Source organism: Xenopus tropicalis, chromosome 3 (genome assembly GCF_000004195.4).
Source record: "Xenopus tropicalis strain Nigerian chromosome 3, UCB_Xtro_10.0, whole genome shotgun sequence".
In the NCBI taxonomy this organism is placed as follows: Eukaryota; Metazoa; Chordata; class Amphibia; order Anura; family Pipidae; genus Xenopus; species Xenopus tropicalis.
In genome coordinates, this window is record NC_030679.2 from 71,036,129 (window position 1) to 71,050,276 (window position 14,148).

Consider the following 14,148-nt stretch of genomic DNA (forward strand, 5'->3'; position numbering starts at 1 on the left):
TGTTGAACTATCTTTTTAACTAAAACCCACCAAACTCTCTTTTTTTTACTTTTACATTATTATGTCAATTCATCTCTCTTATAAATAGGCTTTTAAACTTATCACAATATCGCTAAGAAAATCCCTATACATAGTTATCACAAGCTTCTCAAGCCAATATGATTTTCATGCAAATCAACAATAATCATTTTTACTTCTCAATTTGCTAGCATTTGGTGTATAATGAATGGGTCCCTTGCTATTTCATAGTGCTTTCATCATTTGTTCAACCATTAAGATTTGACAAGGATTTTATGTAAGAGCTTTCAACTAGTGGGCATATTGGGATTACATTTGGTGCATTGGTGTATAAAAGATATTGCATTTAGAGCATGAAATTAACTGAATGAACAGTGAAGGCTGTTTTAAAGGACCATACAGTAAATGGCTTATGTGGTATTCTAAAATACTGAAAAAGGCAGAAATAGCAGAAAGAACAGAACAAAATGTATTTTGAACAAGGGAAACAGATTATGTATAAGAAGAGTATAATTAATTTGAGCCAAATGCAACAGTTAAACCATTTTGTGGGTGATTATTTGTGTCTAGTATAAAGAGGGAAATGCAAAGCTGGGGTTTGGAGTAGCCTTTTCTAGGGCAGTAAGCTCTTCATGTCATAGTTTTGCTACTATATCCTAGTACTGCGTACTAGATCAGTTTGGGTTTCTTCGCCTAATGTGAGCATGGTTTCTGCTACTTATTTCACCAACACATAAAGAAAGCAACTTTCTTTATATTCCTATTGGATTTTTAGAAGCATATTTATCAATGGGTGAAAGTTCACCTTTTGATAAATATGCTTCTGAAATTCCCATAGGGATAAATAGAAGTGGGTGAATTTTTCTATGGTGAGCTTTAAGCTCACATTTTGATAAATCTGCCTCTAAGGGACACAATAGAGTGAGATTCAAAAGCCAATTCTGGCAGCCACATAGGGAAATTAACCTATGTATTTTATAGCATACAGCACTGACAGTATGATCCAAGCACGATAAAACAGTCAGATAATGATAGAGGATGGTCCAATATGAAAAAAAAACATAGGCAACACAGCCATCTCATGAGAAGGGAAGGAAAGGGCAGGGTTAAATATCATATTTGCCTATATAATCTTTAGTACAGTACAGTAGAATACTGTGTATCAATTTCTTCTGACAGTGCAGCAAGATGAATTTTTATGCACTGGGCAAAGCAGATGGTGTGATAAACTACATGGCTAAAAGTCTGTGGACATCTGCCTGTCCAATATCTCATTCTCATACCAAGGGTATTAATATGAAGTTGCCCTGCACACCCTTAGCTGCTATAATGACTTCTACATTTTTGGAAAGACTTTCCACTAGATTTTGGAACATGCTGGTAACATATATATATATATATTTTTCCAGATGTAGATTTAGCAATGTTCATGTTTTGGTATTTTTTATATATTGATTATTTGAATACAGTAAAAAAATATATATTACATATATAAACTATATGGGTGTGAAAGCATTCTACTACAATTCCAGTAGAAAAATCCTATAAATGTACATCTTTTCTGTCAGTTATGTATGAATGTATGTATGTTTTTATATGTTTGTATATATGAGCACTATTATAAACAGCATGAACATTAATAGTACAGACACAAGGAAAGGCAATTCTATAAATTAACAGTATATGATTTAAAAGCCTAATTGCCATATATAGAAGGGAGAAAAGTGCAAATATTTCTAATTTTGTGGCACATAAGTATTAATGCCTTTTACTACGTGTTAGTCGGAAATCTAAGCTCTGTCTGTTTACTTCTTGTGCCTATAGCTTTGTGTATATTGAAGGTTTGTTTGTTTATATAGATAGACGTTTCATTTAATTTAGCTACTGCAATATCTATTTTTACTCATTATTTCCATTTCCTCAATACATTTATGAAACTTTCTGAGGGAAATTAGTCATCACTGCTCTTTAATAAATGTTCATGGCAGATGAGCTGAAGGCTATGCAATTAGCATAAACCTTTGTCAGCAAACAAGCAAATAGTAATAAAATGAATATACATACTTTAATTGTATAAGTAATTAGGAGTTATGTCTACTTTTGCTTTAAGGAAAAATAAAGCCTGCCAAATAATTACACTAGAAAAACTTTCCTCTGACAAGCCCAGATGTACAGCAATAAAGATATGTACCTTTAAAGATACACAAGTTACTTCTCACCTTCCTTTTCCGTTCAGACACAACACAATCAGTTTGTTGTTGCTGCTGTCAGTCAGTCAGTACTAAGGAAGTGATGAACTATACACTGAGCAGAAAGCGAGGTTACATCTGTCAAATGTATTTCCAAACCTAACTAGTGAGGAGCGAATCTGTTCTATTTCACTGAAAAATCCATGAAACTGATGAAAAATAGGCGAAGTGCGCCAAAGTCAACAGGCGACAAATTTTACACGGGTGATATTTTTCACACGCAACTTTTTACTCCAAATGCATTACAGTCAATGGGCGTTTTTTCTCACTCAAAATGCATTAAAGTCAATGGACATTTTTTGTATTTGTCTCTATGACTCTTTTGTTTTGGCGACTTTTTGGTTGTGGCAAATTTTTACACTGCAAATTTTTGCTGCAATTTCACAAAAATATTTCATTGTGAATTCATGCCTGGAGAAAAATTTGCTCATTGCTACTATTAATGACTGCTATCCAGGAAATTAACAACTTTTGATCATAAAAAACAAACATGGGAACAACTCAAAAACAAAAAACATGTGAACAAGTCAAAATAATTCTTGCAGGGACATATTCAATTAATTTCTATCTTGCTCAATTCGTTTATTTCTAAAATAAAAAATTGATAAGAATAGCTTATAGGGATTTGATTAAAAATGGATATGTTAGAACCCTAAAGGTGGACAAATGATCGGGAAATCAGACGGTTAGGGCGAAGCCTGCATTAACAAGCCCTAGCCTTAACGGGATCTTTAAACCTGCTCGATCAATAAAATATATGTGTAAAAAAAAAAAAAGATATATATATCTTTTTAGATATATATATCTAGATATATATATCTTCTATAAATTTCAGTTTACTCCACTTTTGTGAATTCCCCCACATGGGGTGTTTATGAAGAAAGCTCCGTTTAAATACTTAACAAAAAAGGCTGTGCTCCATAATTACAAATCTCATCCATTACAGAGATAATCTGCATATTTATAAAGATATGTATGTAATTTTACACCAGAGTAATGCCTAAAATGACTGCAATAGTCTATACTACTCATTGGTGCTCTTCTAATGATGCCACTATGAAAGCTTTCACTCTGCAAAAGAATAATCCCTAGGATGCATGTGACCTTTTATTTCACTATATCACCTGATTTTTATTTGTTTTTCCCTGTCGTAGTTCTGCCAATACAATAATTGTATTCCATTAACAGGGAAACCCAAAATGATTTCAAATGTGTGACTCACCCATTTAGTTTCTTTGTTGAAAAGACTGATTGAACTGAAGCAGTGTCTGTATAAACAACTTGCCTGGCACAGAACAAAATTACAAAAGAGATCTCTATAAAAGCTGTCACGGTGTATTCAAACCTGCTTCCATTGAAACCACTTTGTTTTTATCTTATAGAATATAATGAGTAACAGGGAGTGAGAAAAGTATGCTCTTTTATGTTGGATTTTACTATGGCAAATACCTATATGTTCCCAGATAAATTCAAAATATTAATTATGTAAAATACAGTTCTTACATTGTCATTTGTAAGCTCATTATATAACTTAAAAAATGTAAAATGCACTACAAAACCATTAAAATGGTAACTGAACTATGAATTGCTCTGTGTGCAATACATGTATTGTGCACAGAAAGAGTAAAAAAGATCTTTGTGATGGAATGATGGGTGCATTGTGCTATGATGTGCAATGATCTTTTTACATCAAGAAGGGATCTAGGGTACAATCTTTACTTTCCTCTAACAAGTGTGACACCACAAGCAAAGCAAGGCCCTACACAGGAACATGTAATAATGTTACATTACCTGGTAATATGCTCTGCATGCTTGTGTAAAATATAGGATATTTAATAACTTAAATACCATGGGGCACATTTATCAATCAGTGAAAGATAACCTTGCTACAGCCCATCAGACTGCAATTATGCTTTTAATTCATTTCTATGTTATCTTTAGATTTGTATTTTTAAAGGGCAAAGCTCTTACTCTCTGTTTGATAAATACATCTCTACAAATCCCATAAAAATGAGTAGAGAGCAATGTTTTTTTTTACTTTAGAGGACTTTCATTCTTTGATAAATATGTGTGTGTTGTAAATATTTAAATAATTGTATTCCTTTTATTTATGGGCTCCAAATAGAGATGAAGTATTATTTTTTTTTATGTATGGTCTGGGTCTCTGATAATTAGATACAGTATATATGTTTCTTAAGGGCATATTTATCATGCTGTGTAAAAAGTGTAGTGAAGCATTAACAGTGATGTTGCCCAGGGCAACCAATCCGCAATTAGATTTCAACAGTTAGAAAACCAAAGCAAAGTATCTGATTGGCTGCTATGAGCAACATCACCAGTAATGTTTTACCCCATTTTTTACACAGCATGATAAATATACCCCTATAATGTATATATATTTTATGATAGTATTGTTCTCTAGAATTTCTGTATCAAATGCTTGAATGTTCAATTTATTAAGAGCATCCATTAAATACTATTACAAAAATTAATGTATACTGTATACTACTGTATACAAAAATTAACATATACTGTACCTATGCTATTTGATGTTTACCACCTTCCTTTTCATATGAGAATTTGCTTCCTTCCTTTAAAAACACAGAATGGAAACTGGACATCATATTGTCATTTTATTACCCTTTTTTATGATTTTAGAATGCCAACCGTAATTATTTTATGCATTTTGTTGGCTAAATGACTGAAGCATGTTATCAATTTAGTCATTTTCTTGTTTATAATACAAATAAAACAAAATTGTACCATTGCAATGCAAAAAACATTGATTATAGCCCCCTCTTTTTCAATATATACATATATATAATATTTAACATGAATCACTGGGGCCAAAACTACAGATTCACCACAGTTTTATTGGTTTGTCTATTTGGCTCTGTCTTATGCATGCACACGCACTATATGTACTGAGATCAAAGGGAGATACCAGTGCACAAAATACCTCTGGAATAAATAAAAGGTACATAGGGAATCTATGTGTAAAAAGTTATGTTATATGTCGGGCTTGAGCTTAATTCAGGGTTTTTTTTTTTTTTTTTTTTTTTTTTTTAATAGTGTAATATTTTTGTTTGCTCAATATCTTTTTTTACACTTAAAAATGTAAGTTATTTGTTAATTCCAGTCTCACACCAACCTCCACTTCCTAAGAGCAGCTCACTAATACAGTTGTCATCTATCTTCTAGTAACAATTGGTTACATTGCTCAGCATATTCTTGAAGATACCAGCAACTAATTCACCTTAGTAAAGCTCAGGCAGCATGCTCAGTAGGGGTTACTTCTGAACAAACTTGAATGTCTACACAAATATATAATATTTAATATAAAATGTTATATTAAAAATAATGTAATATAAAATTCTGTGTATTGCCGCAAGAATACAAAAGTCTGTAGCATTTTTGTTTACAGAATTTCTATTAGCTATCAGACTACTGAAATACTGCACCAAACACAAGTACAGCAGATATTAATGGGTCATTGGCTCACAGTAATACAAAATCCTTTCTTTCTGCCTTATTTTGAAAAGCCATCATTTGCAACATGTTTACTAATAAAACACCATTAAAGCCTTCTCCATCTGTATCCCAATTAGATTTTTAAATAGGTTGGTGGGGAGAGCAATCATCAAGAAGTACTTTGCTGCAAAATTCTTTGGGACCGATTCACTAAAGGTCGTTAACATTAATGCATAGTTTTATGCGTTAAAAAGTGTTTGTTAATTAAGTACCAATTCATCAAAGTAAATTCGCATGCGTTACTACTCATAAGTTTTATTTTCATTCAAAAATAATTTAATTCTGAAACAAAAACACCTATGAGGCCTGTTAATTTGTAAAAAAAAAAACCAAAAAAAAACCAAAGAAACAAAAAAGAGAACATGTTAACAACAGCTTTTGTAGCTCATGTAATATCATCCATTTGATAACTTACTAATAGTTATCTGTTCAGTACACTGCCCCAATACACTTAATAAATATTAATAAGACATGCTGGTACGTAGTTCTCTGCACATCATAGCAAATGTATTTTTCAATAATCTTGAGATGGCAATATCTGCAGATACATTTATATATATGTTTGTGTGTGTATACTTTTCTGTTACAACAATCTATAATTAAGCACCCTATTGCAAACATTAGTAAATGACTTTCCCAAGCTTAGATGGCTCACATATACAACATTTCATTTTGGCTCTAGCAAATAATTGTGAAGTAGATTTGTCACAAAAAAACCTTCCAGTATAATAATATCTTGATATATACATGAACAGAAAGATTACTTCTTATACACTTAAGCTACAAAGAACAGTGTCAAAAATATATCTACAGTAACATTTATTGTTCCACAGGGACCCAGGCTGTGTTTTACAAAACCATAGACATTAGTAACCTGTCAGAATTAAGTATAAAAAGCTGTTTAATGCAATCTTACCAATTTCCCTGGATAGTTGTGTGAATGCTTCTACACCACTCTCACCATAATTTCCTTCTGAAGCTAAAGTGGATACATAGTTCCATCCTAGGGCTGTCACAATATCCACCATTGCCTGGGCTTGATAGGAGTCAGGCGGAACCACACGTGAATAAAAATCATAGCGACTGTTATCGCTCAGTTCTGGAGCTGTAGATGCATAGCTGATCTGAGGTATCTATAAATGGGAAACAAAGGTGAAATAAAAGATTAATGCATTATATATTCATTTCAGCTTTTTGAAGGCTCACTTTCAAACATTGCTTGTAAATCTGTTTCTCTGAGTGACATTATGGAAATGATGCCATCTTTTTAAGTATTTGCACACTTGCTCATAGGGTGCTGTTGTGAATTATAATACATACCATCAGTCTGTATCAAAAGTCACATAAGAAATAAAATATATTTTAAGCAGCATATACTAAAATAATTTTGGCACTGAGTAAGACATGGGATTCAAATTGTTTATGACTATGTTCTTAGCATCTAAATTATCTGCAAATGCTATCACTAATAAAATGTATCATTATGTGTGATTCATTGAAATGACTCAACATTGCTCAGCTATTTAAATCAAGTAGAATGTATTCAAAGTCAATTTAGTGACCTCCTCTATACCCAGTACACACAAAATATATCTAGATTTTACAGTTTACATTTTCTGATTATTAATAAAAACAAAAATTTACATATATAAAATTATAAAGTACAACAAAATCTACATTTGCATATACTGTATATATATATATATATATATATATATATATAAATGGATTACTTAATACACCAGCAAAAAAAAGGATGGAGACATTAAACAAGCTTATTGCATTTAATAGTTGTACAAAGTAATGATAGGGAATTGGGGAGTAGAATGGGGATAAATTGATGTGCTTCAAAATTGGGTTGGGGCAGTGGGGATTATTATTATTGGTAGGACAGCATGTGGTGAAGTAAAATGATAACAAGGATATAAGGCTACTAAGATACCATAGGTCTTCCTTAATAAATGTTTCAATGAATTGAATTAACTTTATATTTTCAGTTTGAAACCCTGGTTTCAAAGAGCTTGGAATTCAATTTAAATCAAATAATCTTTTGTGGGCCCTATATTATTTCAGATAGGTTAGGAGTTCTCAGTGGGTAGCATCTCTTCCGTTGTTATGTTGTATAGATATAGTACTAGCCATACAGATGCAGCAATAATCTTTTGTGGGCCCTATATTATTTCAGATAGGTTAGGAGTTCTCAGTGGGTAGCATCTCTTCTGTTGTTATTATGTATAGATATAGTACTAGCCATACAGATGCAGCAATAACATATCATCCAATCCTGCAGGGAAACTGTGGGGGCTGTTTACTAACATTCTTCTTTTTTTCCACAATGTATGGGTTTTTTGTGCTAAAGCTAATTTTTTCTTGTTTATTATGACTCAAAATCACAAAAAAGGATTTGTATGGAAACATAAATACCACCAAAAAAATTGGATTTTCTTGTTCTTTTCATTTTTCATTCTGAATTCTAATTTGATGGTGCTTTTTCAGTTTGGATCTATTAATAAATGAATAGATATTTGTGCTATTAGTGGAAATGAGTTTATTTATAGTTTCAAAAACCTCTAAAACCCACAAAAATCTGAAGGTTGATGAATCTGCCTCCATATACTCCCAGCTTTCTGCTGAACAGTGTATACGTCCTGTTAATTATTGTTGTTTTCTCACACCAACACCAACTCACTGCAGTAATATAGCCTCATAAATATTTCAGATCATTGTCCGACTTGGAATTGTATGAATTCTCTTTCACTTACCTAACTGAGAATATTATTGCAGCTTGGCTATACACCTGTGTGACCCATGGTGCTTTTATTGAACTTATCATCCCACAGGACAGTCAGTGAAATATTGAATAGCCAACAGTCACTGTGTAGTATTAGTCAGTAAACAAAAAACATATGTTTACATCATAAGAGTATTTTAAGCAGTGGTTAACATAATAGAACTATGATATACAGTATATGAGCTCGTTGAAAGCAGTAACTGGATCTGAACATTACTGTACCATTACTGCAGGCAATTAAAATCTATAACTGGTTAGAATAAGAATAATTACTGTGCCTTTTAAAAAAATTGCGCTTTTGTAAAATTCCAGCAGTGGGGCAAGTTTCATTACACCAAAAGGTGGAACTTAATGGATGTGTGTCTTTTCTCATTGAAAACCACTATGTTACTATGTGCCAACCTTATTTCACTAAATGCAAAGACAACTAGTAACATAAAACAATAAAACAATAAAACAAAAATGCTCCCATGTCAGAGGGGCGTTTTTCCAGTTTAGAAAAGAAAATCCTATCATTTTTAGCATCTGAAGGGCATTTCTCTACTACTGTCCATTTAATGACCTATTTCCTTAGCTAACAATTGGTTTGTCGCTGCTGTCAGGATTTTACCCTAAACAATGCTATTAATGTTATTTATTAAGAAACAGGACAGGCCCCAGGACCCCTGAGCACTGAGGTCTTACAGAGCTGTACTTGATCATGCATAGTGCAACACGATTATGGTCTTCAGATAAATTCAAGCAGAGTTAATGTGTGAATTGACGCAAATCAACTGTGAACTAAAAAAACTCTCTGCTTTTCAAGATTCACACTAATTCAAGATTTGCAAGCAATGCTTCACATACCAACATAATATTCAAATCTTCTTCCTTTACTTCCCTGATAATAAATTCATGCATAGCACACAAAGCGCACTTAGTTTTTAGTACAATCTTCAAAGGAAAGATACTTGTGAAACATTTAGCATTATTTTATTTAATAATCACTATTTTATTAATGTGTTGGGGTAAAGAATAATCTGTGAAGCTCTAAAATGGCATCACAAAGGGATCCTTAGGGCATAGATTCTGAACACACACAAGGTGACAGCTGCAGCTACTGTTTTCTGGCCAACACTGACATCTGCAAATTGCCATCTGCCAAAAGAGGAATGTATCTGGCCAGTCACTCTACCTTGAAGACACAGATGTTTTTATTTTGTAATATAGCTAGTGACATCTACATTTAGACTTGCTTGCCTCAACGCTATATAGGCTGCTCTTTGTAGATGCACAATGCCTTTTTATTTAACTTATTACAAAATATATAAAATGATTTGATAATATAAAAATGGCACATTATATATAACAGGTATATAACCTCTGCTCTATTACATTTCATATTACTTATCCAATTATTGCTGCTGTACATAAAGAATAACAAAAAGTCATTTATATTCATTTATATCTTCTATTCTTTGAAAAGTAAATATGATTATTTCTAAAAATTCATGTATAGGCTGCACAAATCAAAACGTGGCAAGTTTTAGCCAATGTTATTTTGTGCCAGCAAAAGTTATAGGGTAAAACTTTTGATATAAAGCATAACAATAGGGGTGTAAAGGTAGTATCATTATTGGTTAACTAGGATGATAATTACACTAAGCTTTTAGAACATTTCAGTTCCTTCTTCAAAGAAGAAAATCTTAAGTGATGCTTAATGGTTTACCTGTAATGTTGATTTTAACAAAAGCAAAAGAGACTATCAATAATTAACATAGTAGTGTAAAGAAAAATTCAAAAAATAATTTATTAGAACAAAAATGCAGCCTAACGTGTTTCGTGCCTTATGGGGCACTTACATAGGCTCTGTACCTGTAATGTTTCCTGCACTCTCATGGTTTTTAATGTACTGGCAAATGATGAATCAGTATATGTTGACATTTAATATGCCAGTACTCTCTGTAGTAAAGTACTAATTCATTTGCAAAATAGCTGCTTTGCTGGTCCAAGATACTACTCAGTATTCAACACTTTCGGTTATATAGCTTGTTTTAGTAAAAACATTTTTTACTTTTTGTAACACATTCATAAAATGGTTTGGTAGCACTGAAGCAATGCAATAGTAAATGGGTAATATAATATATACAACAATGTTTTCACCAGGTCTTACCCACATCAAAAAGATGTTTGCTTTTAAAGAACGGATCAATAACGGCTACCTGCTGATAGGTTGCATAGTTTACTAGACCAGGTGTAAACTTTGCATGCATAGCATTACCCCCAAAGGTTTATGTAAGGGTTATATACTGTTTAACAATTTTGTTTACATCTAATAAACCAGTGTTGTCAAGAGATTGTTGGGAAAGATTTGTGTGACAGTGTGGGTCAACCCTTAAGGGGAGATGTAGTAAGACACGAGCGCTCGGAGCAAGCATATTTTCGCCAATTTTTTTGCGCTTGCACAACTTTGCGCGATTTTTTCGTTCGCTTGCACAAAAAATTCGGAAAGGTTCTGCCGCTGTTTACAATCGTTTCATACGAAAATTTTGTGACTTTCAGATCTCCAATACGATATTATCGTGACTAATACGATTTTTTCATAACCATTTTCGTGATATTTGCGATCTTCAGAAATTATCGTATCCAATACGAATTTTTCCCATTCGGGATTCGAACTCGTGTTTTAATGAATCGGCCCCTTAGTGGGAGATTTCCACAATGAGCAGTGAATATGTCAATACTAGAAAAGATCAGAAGGTGACTTTTGTGTTGGCTGGGGAAATGGGTAGTCCACTCTACAATATCTAGAATGTACTTGGAAAAAAAAACCTTGAAAAAACTTCAGAAAAAATTAATTTTGCTATTGAAGACTGCTGCACAATTTGAACTTTTTTAATCATGATAATATAACTATTGTCTTTGATTTGATGCAAGCAACACTTTTCATTATACACAGACTTTAGCTGTATATGTTAATGCCTTTAAGAGGGGCCTGGATGAGTTCTTGATCAATCAGAATATCCAAGGCTATTGTGATACTAATATCTACAGTTAGTACTAGTGGTTGTATTTATAGTTTATGTATGTGAGTGTACAGATTGGTAGGTGTGGGTTGGGTGTGCTGGGTTTACTTGGATGGGTTGAACTTGATGGACACTGGTCTTTTTTCAACCCTATGTAACTATGTAACTATGTAACTATGTACATGCATAAAAGCCACTACTGAAAAAGTAAACACAAAATAGGTGACCCATTATTTTTTTTTTTTTTAATTTGCTATCATAGAAAGAAGTCAATTTACAAATTTCTAAAAAATTAAAAATAAAAAAAAATATTCTCAATAAAGAAAGGGCATGACTATCTTTATAATGCATAAACCAGTGATCCCCAACCAGTGGCTCGGGGGCAACATGTTGCTCACCAATCCCTTGGATGTTGCTCTCAGTGCCCCCAAACCTGGTAGTTATTTTTCGATTCCTGACTTGGGGGCAAGTTTTGGTTGAATAAAAACAAGATTTTCTACCAAATAAATCCTCCTGTAAGCTGATAGTGTGCATAGAGGGTGCCTAATAGCCAATCACAGCCCTTATTGGGCTCCTCCATGAACTTTTATGGTGCTTGTGTTGCTCCCCAAGTCTTTTTACATTTGACTGTGGCTCACAAGTAAGAAAGGTTGGGGAACCCTGGCATAAACTATAGGTCCCATCCACAGTTGCCATTGCTTTTTTTTTACCTTTAGTCTGGTCCAGGTCATGCAAAACCCTAAACATTCACCTGAACATTCTTAACTTTTTGTCATAAACATACTGGTAAAAAGAATATATTAAACACACAAATAAAAAGTGCAATTTTATTTCAGAATAACATTTTAAAGAGTAATATGGCACTAAAATAAGAGGCCCAAGAAAAAGAGGAAAAAACTCAAATATATGGTATACTCTAAAGTTTAGAGTAATTATCCCTGTACTTTCCACTTGAGCACACACAGACACACTTGTTGGTATTTAGAAACAAATCCACCCTTGCTTTCTCTACAAGAGTTGGATCTTTTCTTGATAATAAAAACAATTGAGTGATGGTAAAAGGGGATTTCTGTAAAAGGTATAAAAATCAAATTCTGAAGGATAGTTCAAAGACACTGAGAAATAGCATTCCATTTTTATAAATCCTATTTTAGAGATCTTACAGAGTAGATTCTTAAAAGTTTTGTTGGGATAAAAATGCAATGCATGACAATGGTTTCTATATAACAAAACTTATCCTGATATAATATAAAATTTTACAGAATTTGTGCAGTTTCAATGATAGGTCTGGTGTGAGTGTCATAATATATCATTCTATAAGGCACAAGAGAGAACAATGAAACAATCTATATCTACACTTTCTTATTACTATTTTTCATTCTTATACAGTTGTAGCCTGAATAATCTTCCCTTGGGCTGTGGCGAATAAATCAATTTGCTACAGCTCAGTGGAGATGTAGCCTAGCTTTCGATTGTCAAGATCCTTAGACCTGAGTCTGCAGTGTAAGTGTGGTGATAGAAACAGAATAAAATAAAACGGGAATCTTTAACTATATGTATATTTATATTTGGTTGTGTCTAAAATACAGCATAAATATCTGGTTGAACTGTATCTAAAAATTTGGCTTGTGTATGATGAAATCAAATCTAAGTCTAAGCAACTTTTCAATATAGAAAATGCACATACTATTTGATATTTTTTAACATACTGTAGGGGCTGGATTATAATACTGTAACATAACAGCAGCATACAACCCATGGGAACATTAGGAGGAATATTTGAGTGTCTGGATTTTGGTCAAATTGCAAGTAAGTTCCTTGACTACCCCCAGCTTATTCTTGTCTGTGTGTGACTGGTTACCTGCTACCTTATGTGGGCATGTGTGTATACCTTTATTCTCAATACATAGCTATATTTCTATTGTGCAATTTTTTTGACACAACCTCATTTTTTATTATGAGACCACAAATTTTCTGCGGGGAAATTTTGCGGGCATTTTGTAGAAAAATTATTTGACGGTGAAATGCGGAATTTCGCTGCAAATCCATGCCTGGCAAAAAAAAATGTGCTCATCACTAGTGAAATTCTGCATTTCAGCATCAGTGAATTTTTTGGTGCAAAAATTTGCCACGTCATAAAATTGCAGTTTCATCAAAAAAATCACAAATTCATCAAGTCGTGTCAAAAAAAGGTATGGCTGCATCAAAAAAGTTGTGAGCATCAGAAAAGTCACGTGGTAACTGTTTTCTGCAGTTTTCACAAATTTTGCTGCAAAACGGGACAGATTTGGTCATTACTAGTTGTGGTAAATAAATATACATGCTTACAGTGCTTGGGAACCAAACAAAGAGAAAATCTTTGCCTATTAGTGCTTACTTTCCTTATATCAGTGATCCCCAACCAGTGGCTTGTGAGCAACATGTTGCTCACCAACCCTTTGGATGTTGCTCCCAGTGTCCCCAAAGCAGGAGCTTATTTTTGAATTTCAGTGTAGGAGGCAAGTTTTGGTTGCATACCAAGTGTAATTGCCAAACAGAGCCTCCTGTAGGCTGC

General features: G+C 33.1%; 1 protein-coding gene across 4 annotated transcripts in view; it reads right to left on the reverse strand.

Moving 5' to 3' along the window:
• Positions 1-14,148, reverse strand: part of grm8 (glutamate receptor, metabotropic 8) — a 444,690-nt gene that overhangs the window by 241,309 nt on the left and 189,233 nt on the right. For all 4 annotated transcript variants that reach the window (XM_018092300.2, XM_012959967.3, XM_018092299.2 and 1 more), the window contains one exon: positions 6,715-6,931. In XM_018092300.2, coding sequence (XP_017947789.1) covers positions 6,715-6,931 — 217 coding nt within the window. The remainder of the gene's footprint in view (positions 1-6,714; positions 6,932-14,148) is intronic.